This window comes from Lepidochelys kempii, chromosome 8, assembly GCF_965140265.1.
Source record: "Lepidochelys kempii isolate rLepKem1 chromosome 8, rLepKem1.hap2, whole genome shotgun sequence".
NCBI lineage: Eukaryota > Metazoa > Chordata > Testudines > Cheloniidae > Lepidochelys > Lepidochelys kempii.
The window spans coordinates 30704761-30717418 of NC_133263.1; the positions used below are offsets into that span (position 1 = coordinate 30704761).

Consider the following 12658-nt stretch of genomic DNA (forward strand, 5'->3'; position numbering starts at 1 on the left):
TTGTGAAAGTACAATTTACAAATAGAATTTTTTTTTACATAACTGCACTCAAAAACAAAACAAAAGTAAAACTTTAGAGCCTACAAGTCTCTTTATCTTGGTTTTTACTTTTTTAAATGAGCAGTGTCAGTTCTTAATTTTATTTTTCAAAAATCCACTACACCAAGACCATACATCATACTGGAATGTTGAAAAGGAATTTTAGAGAGAAACTAGGTTTTTACATTGAGCTTTGTTTTTATGTTGACTCTAAATTTGTTTGCTCATCTTGTATGTGCAGACTTCCAAAAGAAGCTGGAGGGCGAAAAGAAAATGGAGACAGAGGCAGTTTCTAATCTTCGTCGCCAACTGAAGGAAGCAGAAGATGAGCGGAGAAAGGCAGCACAATATGGCTTGCATATACTGGAGCAACAAAATGAGATGCAGAATCAGTTAGATCAGCTACGGAGTGAATTGAGCACCAAAACTGAGGTGAACTTTTATGTTAGATTTGACAGAATATTTTTATTTTTTGTAACTTCAATATCATTTTTAACTTTTGTGATTTTTAAAGTACTTTAATTTTTACAGTTCTGGGAAATTAAACAGGGGATGGTTAGGGCAGCTCTGAAAGCAGGATGAGGCTCCCAGTGTGGCAGACACTTGGCACAAGGTGTTTTGTGGGGGACACTGCAGCCCTGGCCTGGCAGAGCAGAGACCTATGGCCAGGGTTGTGAGGAGGAGGACAAGACCCTGGATGTCTGGGGAGGCCACCTTGCTGCTGAACACTTTGTGCCTGGGGTCAGTGCTGCACTTCTGGCTGGTGAGTGAGTCAGCGAGCTGGGCTGCGGACAACTCCCTCTGCGGCTGCTGAGCTAATGGCACTGAATCCTTGCAGGCACAAGGTGTGGGGAAGGCTGCAGTCCTGGTAGAGAGGAGCAGAGGACCCCGGCTCTCCCAGCTGGTGAGAGAGTTGGGCTGTGACAGCAGGGCTGCAAAGGGCTCCTTGCACTGCTGGTGACACCTAATCTCTGCAGGTGCAGAGAAGGCTTTAGACTGTGGGGAAGAGGATGATCCCCCCCCCCCCCCCGGGGCCACAGGGGAGGTCACCCTGCTATCCACAGGCAGGCAGTGGGGTGGACTCCCCAGCTGCCAAGGGCTGCTGTTCTTTCTTGTGGCCCTGGCTGCGGTCTGGCAGGGCAGAGCAGGACTGCAGTGTTTCCTGCACCTTGTGCCTGCAAGAAACCAGCATCAACAACACTGGAGCTGTGTAGGGAGCCCTTTGTTCCCTCACTCATGTGACAGCAGGGATGCAGAGAGTTCTCTACTGGCACAGGGCAGGTGACTCATGATCACTGTAGGTGGAAGGAGGGGGGAGAGGCTGTGCTTGTACCATCTGTTACAGATGGATAATTTTGTGTTGATTTTTAGTCAGTTGAAATTGACCTTTTCCGATATCTCTAGATTTCAATCAAATTGTGCCAACCCTAATTATACTCCTCTATTCTAGAGAGGTGTTTTTGCCATTCTGTCTGTCTCATTAGATTCCATTGGTTTAGGCTTTTATACTATCCTCTCCTTGGAATAGCATCTTTTTCCAAATTTCCAGCTGAATGAAAGCGTAAAATGTAGGAAACCCAAGCTCTTCTTTATAGTTAGCTAGCACACTATTTTGGAAGTCTTGTAATAAACCACTGAGATGATTCTTTGAACTGGAAGCTGGAATGATAAATGGGACTTGCATCTATGTTGTCATATGTCTGCCTGACATTCAGATCAAGTTTAACAGTGAGTAAACATTTGAATAATTCTTTTCCTTCTTAATAGCCAAAACATGTCACGTAAGCTAACATTTTAAAATGATTGTTAAATGCTAATAACACATTGAAGTATTTTATGTTGTATTCATGTTCCTCATGTCAGTTGGACACTGATGGTGATGTCACAAGATGGTTCATGACTGACATGCCCAAACACTAACACACTGGGGACCACGCGGTGGGGGACTCTCTGCAGTCTGCCTGGAGAATTAGAGGAATATAGGAACTACTAAATAAATTACAGAAATTCTGAATGGATGGCTCTTTCCTGTAAGACAGATATGAAAATCTTCATGAAGCAATTGATGACTTTTGAAAAAGACAGATCAGCTGGAGTTAGAAGTCCGAGTAATTAGTTGGTCTTGGGTCTCGAGTCTAAATGCATTAAAATAAACCAATGCCTGAGGAGCCAGTTAAAAAGAAACAAAGACTTATCAATATCACATTTCTTTTTCAGAAATTTGAACAAGACAAGTATTCACTTCAGAGAGAAGTTGAGCTCAAGAATAGAATGTTGGAAAGCTTGAGCTTTGAATGTGATGCTCTTAAGCAGCAACAAAATATGCAACTGGACAAACAGCGAGAACAATTTGAAAGAATCCATGGACAAGAAATCAGACAACTTAAAAACAAGGTTTGGGATGTAATGAACTGCTAAAATGTTGCTGACATATTAAGGAATATTTGCAATATTTGCAAGAATACTTAACTTATTTCTTAAAGTAATAACTGCAACTATCACCCCAACAAATCAAATGAATGGTTCAGATATACAGCTATTTTTTCCCCCTTCTACTTGGTACCTACATTGAAAATTCCAGAATTCAGTTAGCCATCAATCCTTCTGATCATTTACTTATTTTTAATCAAATGTTCCAGCACAGTAGCACTTAGTAACTAATAAAATAGTATTGGAGACAAAAGGCTGCTTATGGTAGAATTTCAGAGGGAGGAAAATATCAGCAATATTTAAATGAATATTGCTGATTCTATACAAGATAATCATGTTTGTTCTGCAGTTTACTCAAGCCAGCTATTCGTTGGCAATGTGGAATTTAGGTAGAACGTAAGGAAGAATGTTGTCACAAAACAATGTGGTTGGCTTCATGATAGCCTGTTACAAAAGCAGTATGTTCTGCCCTAGCAGAGAGTGCAGCGTGTCGATTCAGCAAACCTCAGTGTTTCTCATAAAGACCATGTGCTTAGTTCGGTGGTGAGGGCCAGGTTTATTGTTGACAAAGTGCAGTCCTAGTGCCCTGGCTTAATGGTTATAGGTACACTAAGATGTATGCCTGAGGCAGCATAGCAGCTTAATCAACATAATGTAATACTGTCCCTAGGCCTGTACAAGATGTCCTTCCTATGCCTTCTCTCTTGATACATTGATACAAATAAGTTAGGTATTACACTCCAGATGGTGTTAGTTACCACCTTTATTCTTGTACCTGGTAGTTGGAACAAAATATCCTTCTCCAATATTCTGTCATTCCCTTTATCTTTACAAGAGGTCAGTGCGTTCCTGTACCGTTTCTTAGTAATGTGTTTATGTAGTTACTTGAGAATGCTGTGTATCTCTGTACCATTCTCTTAGGTCAGGAATGTGCTTACTTGGCTAGCTGATACCCAGTATTACTATTTTAGTAAGGCCTACCCTAATTCACAGCCTTCGGTTCATTCTGTTAATTGTGCCTGGGGCTCCGGCAATATTTACAATATCAGTTGCTTCACTAATGTGTTTTTAAGTTGGAGAAGCTGAAAGCAGACCTAGATGAAACCCGACTAAGTGAGAAACAACTAAAACACAAAGTGGAACATCAAAAGGCAGTCATTAATGCCAAATCAGAAGAATTGCACATGATGTCTGAACGTGTACATGAAACGATGTCTTCAGAAGTGTTAAATCTCCAGATTGAACTAACTGAACTTGAAAGTGTGAAGGTATGTGACTAATACTTTATCAGTGTAAGTTCATGGTATGAACGTTCTATTTGAAGACAAATGTCTACCTCTAGTCTCTTCCTGTACTAACACAGTTTTAGAAGGTTATGTACAGTATTCTGCATCTTGTGAATAAACTGGCATACTAATATGGTTCTTCCAAAAGCTAGTAATGATGGCTGGGGCAAAACTTTTTACGTTTGTATGATTGGCACTGGAGGGTGAGAGCCGCCTTTTTTGAGTAGGTGACACTGGAAAAAGTTGGACTGATGCCAGAGTACCTAACTACTACGTAGAAAATACAAGTAAAATCATTTTGCTGCTACTTGTTTTTGGGACAGGCCAGTGTTGAAGAGAAGATGAATGAATTGCAATACAGCAAAGAGCAACTAGAACTTGCAAACAGCAACCTACACAACCAGTTGGAACACCTTCAGGGAGAAAAAGAAGAGAGAGAAAAAGAAATAGTTTCTTACTGCAATGCATTAGAGGTACTGTGCCTATAGTTTTAAGTGCCATAATCTCAAATATCAAAATACTACTTTTCATACATAGCTGGTAATGAGAATCAAAATGTGAGGGGTTTATTCACAATTGCTAGATTGTTAATGATGCAGCACTTCCCACAAGTACCTTTTTTATTTATCTAGATTTAAAGACTTGAGTCTAAGGGATCTTCTGAGCAAAGCAGATATTTCTACGTATGATTGTTCTGTATAGTGTCAATCTAAGATACCAAATATTTTCAATGAAAATTAATGGCAGAGATGTCTACATCTCCTATATACCTTTTAAAAACTTCAATCATATATTGATACTGGCTTTTTCCATAGTTTATACAATCATCTGAGGGGTTATTGAGTAGTGTCCATAAACTTTTGAGACAACAGCTGCCGGGAGGTGGCTTTTCACTTTGTCTTTGAGCTCCAAGAGTTTGAAATTGACTTCCTATCCAAGGACACATGAGTGGCATTTCCGTTGTATTCATTTGTGGGGCTTCTGGGAGGGTATGCTGATTCCTTCTTTCACTGAGGACCATGGCCCATTGAGATGACAAAGGTAGGGGCTGGGGAAAAACAGTTGAAAGATATAGTGCAAATTGTCAGTCCTTTTGGCCATTTGTTGTTCACTTGAGTGCAAAGTTTCATAGTTTTAGATGACCAGCCACTCCTAGATCATCTTACAACGATGTCCTTGATGATGGTTTTTTATCACTTGCATCTTGCCAGAAAGATACCTACCACTTTGTTTTAGGATATGGACCTTAAGACTGAAATCTGTGTCTTTATCATGAGGAGAAATCACTGTGCCCCTTCACCCTATTATCTACATTTTTATTTTCTTCCTACAATTACCAGGCCATATCAGTCACTTGATTTCTTTCTATATTGTCTCAGGATGTCTGTGCACAAACTCACAGCAGTTCAAAGGTGGTGTTTTAAACTGATGAAACAGCCTGTGTGGACATTTGTTTGTTTTGAGTTGCTTATATGCAAGTTGCTTAGATTCCCAATACTTTAAACAGTTACAATGGCTAATCAGTTATTGTTTAAGAGCTGCTCAGAGATTTGACAGCGGACATTGTGCTGGTAACTTGCTGAGATTGGATCTGTACTAAAACATGCAGTCAGTGAGAATAGAGGGTGTAACTACAGTATTGTGACCAGCTTAATTTGGGGACTTTTTTCAAGAAATTTTCTGTCCTTAATTGTGTAAAGTAAGAATCTTTTTATCCTTTGTTCTGAATATCAAGCTACAGAGTAGAGCTATATCATCTTGTTCTAAATACCGTAGATCTAGGTCAATAACTAAGTTATACAGTGCCTGCTGAGATACCCAATTCATTGGGAAGCATGCAACTATTGCTCAATATTTTGCTTGGAACAAAAAAGATGTTTCAGCTGTAGCAATTAGAAATTTTGAATGAGTGTACTTTGCAATAAATACTTAACAGCCTTCCCTTCCCAAAAGCTTCCCTCCCAGCCCATAGAGCTAGGACTTTGGCAGTGGCTCGCCATTGGCTGGGGATGCAGGGGCTTCAGTCCCTTATCTCCTGCATGGTCCCCTGGCACGGGCAGGTTTCCAGAGCTGCAGTCCTAAAGGAGGTGCTAAGATGTGCTCAGCAGCAGCCTCAGGCAGGTTTGTAAAGTTACAGGTAGAGAAGGCACATCCTAGTGCTTCCATTCCTAGCTGCAGCCTCACAAACCTTTCTGCAGCTGAGTCATGGGTGTATGGGTTACTTCCCCATTCTGTTTCCTGGAGGAAGGGAGTTAATTATTCAACCTGGCTTGGGGACCGCTCAAGTGAGGAGGGGTATTGGTGCAAACACCTTGATTGTGGGAGTAGCTTACTAGAGGTCTCCAGGAGCCTGAAAGGTTGCCTGCCTTCCTGTCTCCGGCTGGCTACTACGCAAGTACTGTAGGAGTAATCTAGTACCACTTGGGGCTTCAGTCAGTCATGAGTCATTTTGAACATGGGAAGCTACTACTCACTTTTTGCCTCTGTAATCCCATGTAAGTATAGCTTAGTGGGGAGTGGAATCCCTGTGTGTTTCATATCTGGTCAGAGACAATCTGAAGTGCTCCTTGCACTTTAATATGGAGCTAACTATGGAACAACATGGGGGTGGAGAGACACCCCTTCTGACTAAGCCCCATTCCCTGGAAGAGTGAAAATTCTTGGGCTGAAAGCCAGACAGGAACAGTTCCCACAACACTGCAGCCTGAAGAGGGGCTTCACATGATTATCATGCTTCTCTGCATGTTCCGATAGACTCACTGCCCTGCTTCATGTGGAAGCTTGATAGAGAGCACTGAAAGTTTGTTTCCTCTCACACAAGCGTAAGATTTTTTCAGGTCAGAGACCACCTTGGTTATATAGTCTCCAGCAGAATGGAGCCCTGGTTTCTTGATGTTACCTTCCGGATGGTTGGTTGGAACTCTATGACCAGCTATCATAGAAAATTGGTACCAGCCCTAGCAATGTTGTTTTGGCAGGCACAGTGGACTCCTCCTGGTGTCAAGATTAACTGGAATGATGCTAAACAAGCCTGTGGCTGAATCTATATTTCCCATTATTTCAGAAAGAGGGAGGCGTTGAAATTAATTCCACTATATGAGGATCACATTGCTCTTGCAGTGAGGAAGAGGTTATAATAGCTCTAGAAACCTATAGAAAGCCAGTTTTTTTTCCTACAGTTCCAGGGAAATAACTTTCTCATCACTTTTACGTTATTGTGGCCCCTTTGGAAGGTGGTAATGAATGAGCATTCCTAGAAGTCTGAAGATATAACTCAAACAGATGGAGTACGCACTCAGATTGTACCCTGCTCAACATTCCATCCAAAATGCCAGGTCTTTAGGGCTTCCAGTTGCTGTAGGGAAGGTGTTTAAAATCCTTCAGTTTGCACGCTTGGCAATTGGGCGACTATTTACAGAGAAGGAAAAGATCCCTAGTGATGTGAGGAAGGTGTATGTGGTAGATTTAGTGAGTAGGTTTCCATTCCACTGCAGAAGCATCCTCTAGTGGGAAGGTACCACACTGGTTCTTAATTTTTTAAATTACAAAGCTCAGACTTTATAGGGGGCATACCCATTTCTAGTTTTTTTCTACTATACTTTCAATTCTGCTGCTTCTTCCTGCCCCATTGCTTGTGTTTCTTACTCTATGTGCTTACTACCTCCCAGTAGTGTTTGAATGAGGAGAGAAACTGATGTAGAAGGCAAAATTAATCACCTGATACCTTTCTGCTGGCCTCTTCTCTCATCGTATACACCTTGGTAGCCTGAAAAACTGGAGTACAGTTTATAACAAACTGATTGTTTTCCTCTAAAGGGAGAATTAGACATATGTGCCTTAATGACAGTTATATCAAATTAGTTGTCTTATTGCTAGTAATCCATTGCTGGAGTATTTTTACAGTTTTGGAAGAACTCTTCCAATGGTTTGAGCTGAATGGTAAAGCTCCAGCAAAAACAGTGAGGCACTTAGCTCATGTCTTGGAAACATTTCTCTATAGTTCTGACCTGTAATTTAAACAGACACTGTACTGACTGTTTTTCTGGCTTTAATCTAGAAAGCTCGTGAAGCTAACCAGGCACTCCAAGGTCAGCTGGATCATGCACTGCTTCAGGCTTTGGACCCTACCAGTAAAGGCAATTCTCTGTTTGCAGAGGTATGTTATGCCACAATTACTGCAGAATGTGTTCATTGGAAAGAGCTATAAATACTTCAATCACTATAAACTTGTACCTTCACTTACACACTAAATGCTGATGTATTTGTGTTTCCAGAGGCATCAAATGTGACACTCTACAAAGACTAACGTAGATGTTGAGCTGTTTGTGGGGACTGAGTAGTAGACATTTGTTACTCGTCTCTAAAGTGGTGTGGGAGTTAAGTGTGGTAGCAACATTTAATAAAACTGAATTGGACCACTTTGGAAAAACTTGAGGTTTGGTGGTGTAATTTTGGCTACTATACTAAGCTAAAAGAAAACCATAAGTTGGGAAGGAATATTCAGCTGGATGCTCTTATCTAATGTATTTGGGGAGTTAACTGATGGGGCTGTGTCTGACCTCCTGTAGGAGCCTGCCTGTGTTTGGCTTAGTAGTTGAGACATACAAGTACCGGATAATCCAATCGTATGAAGGGGATCATATCGTCTTACTTGGCATTTAAGGGAGTACCATGTTGTAGTTCTGTTCCAACTTCTCTCTGTAAATTAGTGTAACTGTCATGAGACCTTTTTTTAGGTATATAAAAATTTCATGACAACTTGGACTAATGTCAGTAGGCAAATCTGTGTGTACAGTACTACTAAGGGATCTTAGGAGTTACTTTACTTGTGTAGCTATAGCACAAGGGGCTAAAATCTCTATTTTAATCCATTGACCTTGCTCCTGGTAGTAAGGCAATATCTATTCATTCTAGATGCCTTAGAAGTACATGAAGTGTGTTGTTGGAGAAGTCACACTTCCAGAAGTGTCACTGGTGATGACTGTAACCTCATGTTCTTACCATAACATCTTAAAAATTAGCATCCAATTGACCATCATTATGATTTCCATAGTAATAATGTGTTAACAATGTTCTATAGGTGGAGGACCGTAGGGCAGAAATGGAACGTCAGCTGATCAGTGTGAAAGTAAAATATCAATCACTACAAAAACAGCATGCATTCACTAGAGAACAATTGCAAAGAATGAAGGTATGACCATTATTGTAATACTCCAGGGTTTCCTTGGGGTCTGACAAGACACTGCTTGAGAAAACGGTTTAGGAATTTGATTCTACGGACTATAGGTAAAAAAACGTACAAGTAGTCTTCATACAAAAATAACAAAAAGAATATGTCTGAGGATTTTGTCCATGTTCAGTTTAGTATCACACGAAGACTTAATTTATTGTTATTATTTTATTGATAACTTAAGAAATATTATCAGTCATCCCAAGAAATCAAACGTTAGACTAAAGCTACTTCATCGTGGTAGCTATTTTGTTCTGTTGTCAGTCATTCAATACAGATTTTGAAAGCATGCAAAATAATTATTCTATTTTTGTCCTTGTTTCACCCCCAATACTCATTTGTTGTCCTTTTGCATTAATGTTGGAATCTATTGGTACTCTAATAAGCATTTACTTCTGTGCCTTATTAGAGATTGGCAATAACGTTGGCTGCCTATGCATTGCAGGTCAGGCCAAGAACTAAGCATGTTTTTGCTTTGTTTTTCCTCTGATCCTGCTGCTTTTACTGTCTATTGCTTTCTTGTTCTGATGATCTGTCATCCCTGTCCCAATACTCAACTCAGTCATACAATTCACAAGACCTTTTCTCAAACGTTGAGTACTTTATTAATTTTAACTGACAAGCAAATTAGGATACTATCACATCTAAACATCAAATATTGTGCACCCTCCTGAGTTAGAGCATAGTTGTCCCATCTTGCAGGAAAAACTCTAGGGGAAAGTTGTCCACAAGAAACTCTGAAGACTGCCTGGAAGGCAGCATTTGTGCATTATCTTAAGGTGAAGGGGCCAATTTTGATTTGGGAAAGGGTGGGACTGGATGCACAGAAAGTACTCAACTACCATGTAGGGGGGATGATGATTATGGGTGGGATAGGGACTTCCAACCTTACACTCCCTCCACAATATTACCTGGATGCAGAAATAAGCTTAAAACAATCCTCTTCCAAAAGATAAAAGACTAGGAAAAGAATTATTGCAGAACTTCTGCATACTTAAGATAAGCATCTGGTGCATATATGCACCCAGTTGAACAGCTGAGATGAAATTTCTTGCTCTACATTCCCAGCAAATGTTTGAGCAACTAAAATGGCTAGCCAGCCTTCAGAAAGACTTTCTGATACTTTACCATAATAAATATTAGTTTTGATTTTTGACTGATTTTGCATTTTGGACACCTAATGTCTGAATTTTTCATTTCCCACCAAAGATGAGTAAAAAGCAAAAAATGAAATTCTAAATGTAAATATGAAAGGTAAGAATAGTGACTGTCTCAGTTCCCGTGTTTTAAAATGTGATCATTTTCCCCCAGTTGTTGTGCTACTTACCAATATTTGAAATGACTTTTCTGGCAAGCATTGCTTCTGCCAAGGTGGTTTTCTTTATTTCCTTGTCCCTTAGCCATGCTCGTTCTTCTTCCTTATCAGTTTCCTTTCTACGCCACTCTGCATTGTAATGTTCTCCAGTTCTTGCCTAACACTACTATGTCTAACAGTCCTCAGTTGGATTATCATCGGCTAGCCCTGGAAGAGGAAATCCATATTGTCACTACATGCTTTGGGAGCATCCTTCACTGTGTGGATACCCACTGTTGCCACCCTCTTTCCCTTCCCCACATGAATTCCAAATGTATTAAGGACTAGCCTGTTCCTGTGGGTCCAGTCTCTGAGTGTAGTGGAAAGTGTTGATTTCCATAACTTTTATCACATCTGAAATATTGCTTTCCACAGCTAATTCCTTCCCTTCCTCAGACTGGCAACCAGCATGGGGAGCAGTAGTGGGGGCAATAGAATCTGACAGTGCAGACTGGCTCCACTTTAAAATGAGTGGAGTAAATGTGAAATGAGCTTTCTGCTTTCTGGGAAGAGTAAGGGTGGCATCTCTCAGGAAAGAGGAGTTGGGAGAGATGGTATTGGGTGGATTAGGAGGAGGGTGAAGGAGTAGGAAGAAGCAGAAACTTACCAGTTCCTGTCTGTTACAAATCTTAAGGATGAATATACTTGACCTCAGGGACTTCAAGGGTTAATGCACTTCATTTATCCATCTGTATTTTACTTCTGGTAATGTACATGCTTTGGATATAGTCTTCATTCCTGTCACTTCTATACAGTCTCGTTCAATATTAACTGTGTATTAGGTTGTTAAAGCTGTTTTTACTAAACCAGTGAAATGCAATTCATAATGCCTTTGCCATAGCATTACTTTCAGCCTGTGCTCTTACATAGAGGATATTCACTGCTATTCTGTGTTGCTTAATTGCATGTTGCTTCTCTTTTACTTCATGTACACACATTAGACATATAAATTAAACTGGAGTCTTTGGGATGTGGAGGACAGACCTTCTGACTTTATAGGTCATGTCGTCAAGATATTTTTGGATGGTGCAGATGTTAATTTAATAAAATAACACAACAAAAGACTTCAGATGAAAGCTTTGCTTGCTTTTTTTTTGTGTATGATACTTTGAAAATCACTTCAAAAGCAAGTCAGTTGAATTGATGGTCTTGAATCCACATTTAAGTGTTCTCTCTGTTTGGCTACAGCTGAAATCAATCTTTTAATTATTCATGTGCTTTATAATAGAAATGGGTTTGGTGGATATTAATATTTGTTTGAACATGTGGCATGTAAATGGAATTTTATTTGACGGTTGACTGCTCTGGCTAAATGACTACAAAAAGGCATCTTCTTGGAATCATTCTAGTACACACAGATTCTTTCTTTAGAGTCAAACACTTTTTTTTTTTTACTGCTTGTTTTGTATGGCTAAACAAAAACAAAGCATCTTGTAGCTTTCTTGTGTATAACCAACACAGTTGTACATGAAATTTTAGCTGGGCTTACAGAGGAGTTTGTAACTAAGCTTGGAGAACGTCACTAGGTAATGCCCAATAAGGACAGCTATGACTTGAAAACCAGCCCAGGTTGAGTTGGATAGACCAGCAAGTATTAAAAATCCATCTTTATTGTATAAGAGCATATTTAATATGACAATTGAGATAACTTAATGCCATTTATGTACTTGTAGGAGTAGAAAAGTATTTAAAGTATTGCAGTGAATGTCAGCTGCTGAGTTAGGACTGCAGTCCCCTAAGTTTCCTGGGTAAGGATATGGGTTCCGAAAGGTTTTTCTTTGAGTCTTAACATTGGAATGGTTTTTGCTTGATGTTTAGCTACAAATGGCTACGCTGCTGCAGATGAAAGGTTCTCAGGCAGAACTTGAGCAGCTAGAACGCTTGCAGTCAATGTTAGAACAAAAGAATGGTGAAATAGAAGATCTTCTAATGAAAGTGAGGCAACTGGAGAAATTTAAGGTACGTATTTTACAAACTAAACCTGTAAAGTTGAACTCTTGTAATGTGGGACAAATAAGTTCTTCAGAATATGAGAGGAGACTTTTAGCATAAACTCTTTATTTGTAATTTAATTGTAATTCAACAGTGCTCACAACTCTTATTTAGGTTGGTAACGGTCTCCGTTTTACAACTATTGTGTGCATCTTTTAAGTCCTAAAGAGTGCCACAACTCTAATTTTTATTCTTGTATTTTAAGGCCAGAGGGACCATTCTATCACTTAGTCTGACCACTTACATATCACAGACTACCATTAAATTTCACCCGGTTTTATATGTATTGAGCACAATAATATGTATGGCTAAAGGATATCTTCCAGA

General features: G+C 39.8%; 1 protein-coding gene across 5 annotated transcripts in view; it reads left to right on the forward strand.

Annotated features, from left to right (window-relative positions):
• Positions 1 to 12658, forward strand: part of SPDL1 (spindle apparatus coiled-coil protein 1) — a 48547-nt gene that overhangs the window by 12816 nt on the left and 23073 nt on the right. For all 5 annotated transcript variants that reach the window (XM_073355956.1, XM_073355959.1, XM_073355955.1 and 2 more), the window contains exons 2-8: positions 281 to 471; positions 2257 to 2433; positions 3543 to 3737; positions 4079 to 4228; positions 7813 to 7911; positions 8836 to 8946; positions 12158 to 12298. In XM_073355956.1, the coding sequence (XP_073212057.1) occupies positions 313 to 471; positions 2257 to 2433; positions 3543 to 3737; positions 4079 to 4228; positions 7813 to 7911; positions 8836 to 8946; positions 12158 to 12298 (1032 nt within the window). In that variant the 5' untranslated portion in view covers positions 281 to 312. The remainder of the gene's footprint in view (positions 1 to 280; positions 472 to 2256; positions 2434 to 3542; positions 3738 to 4078; positions 4229 to 7812; positions 7912 to 8835; positions 8947 to 12157; positions 12299 to 12658) is intronic.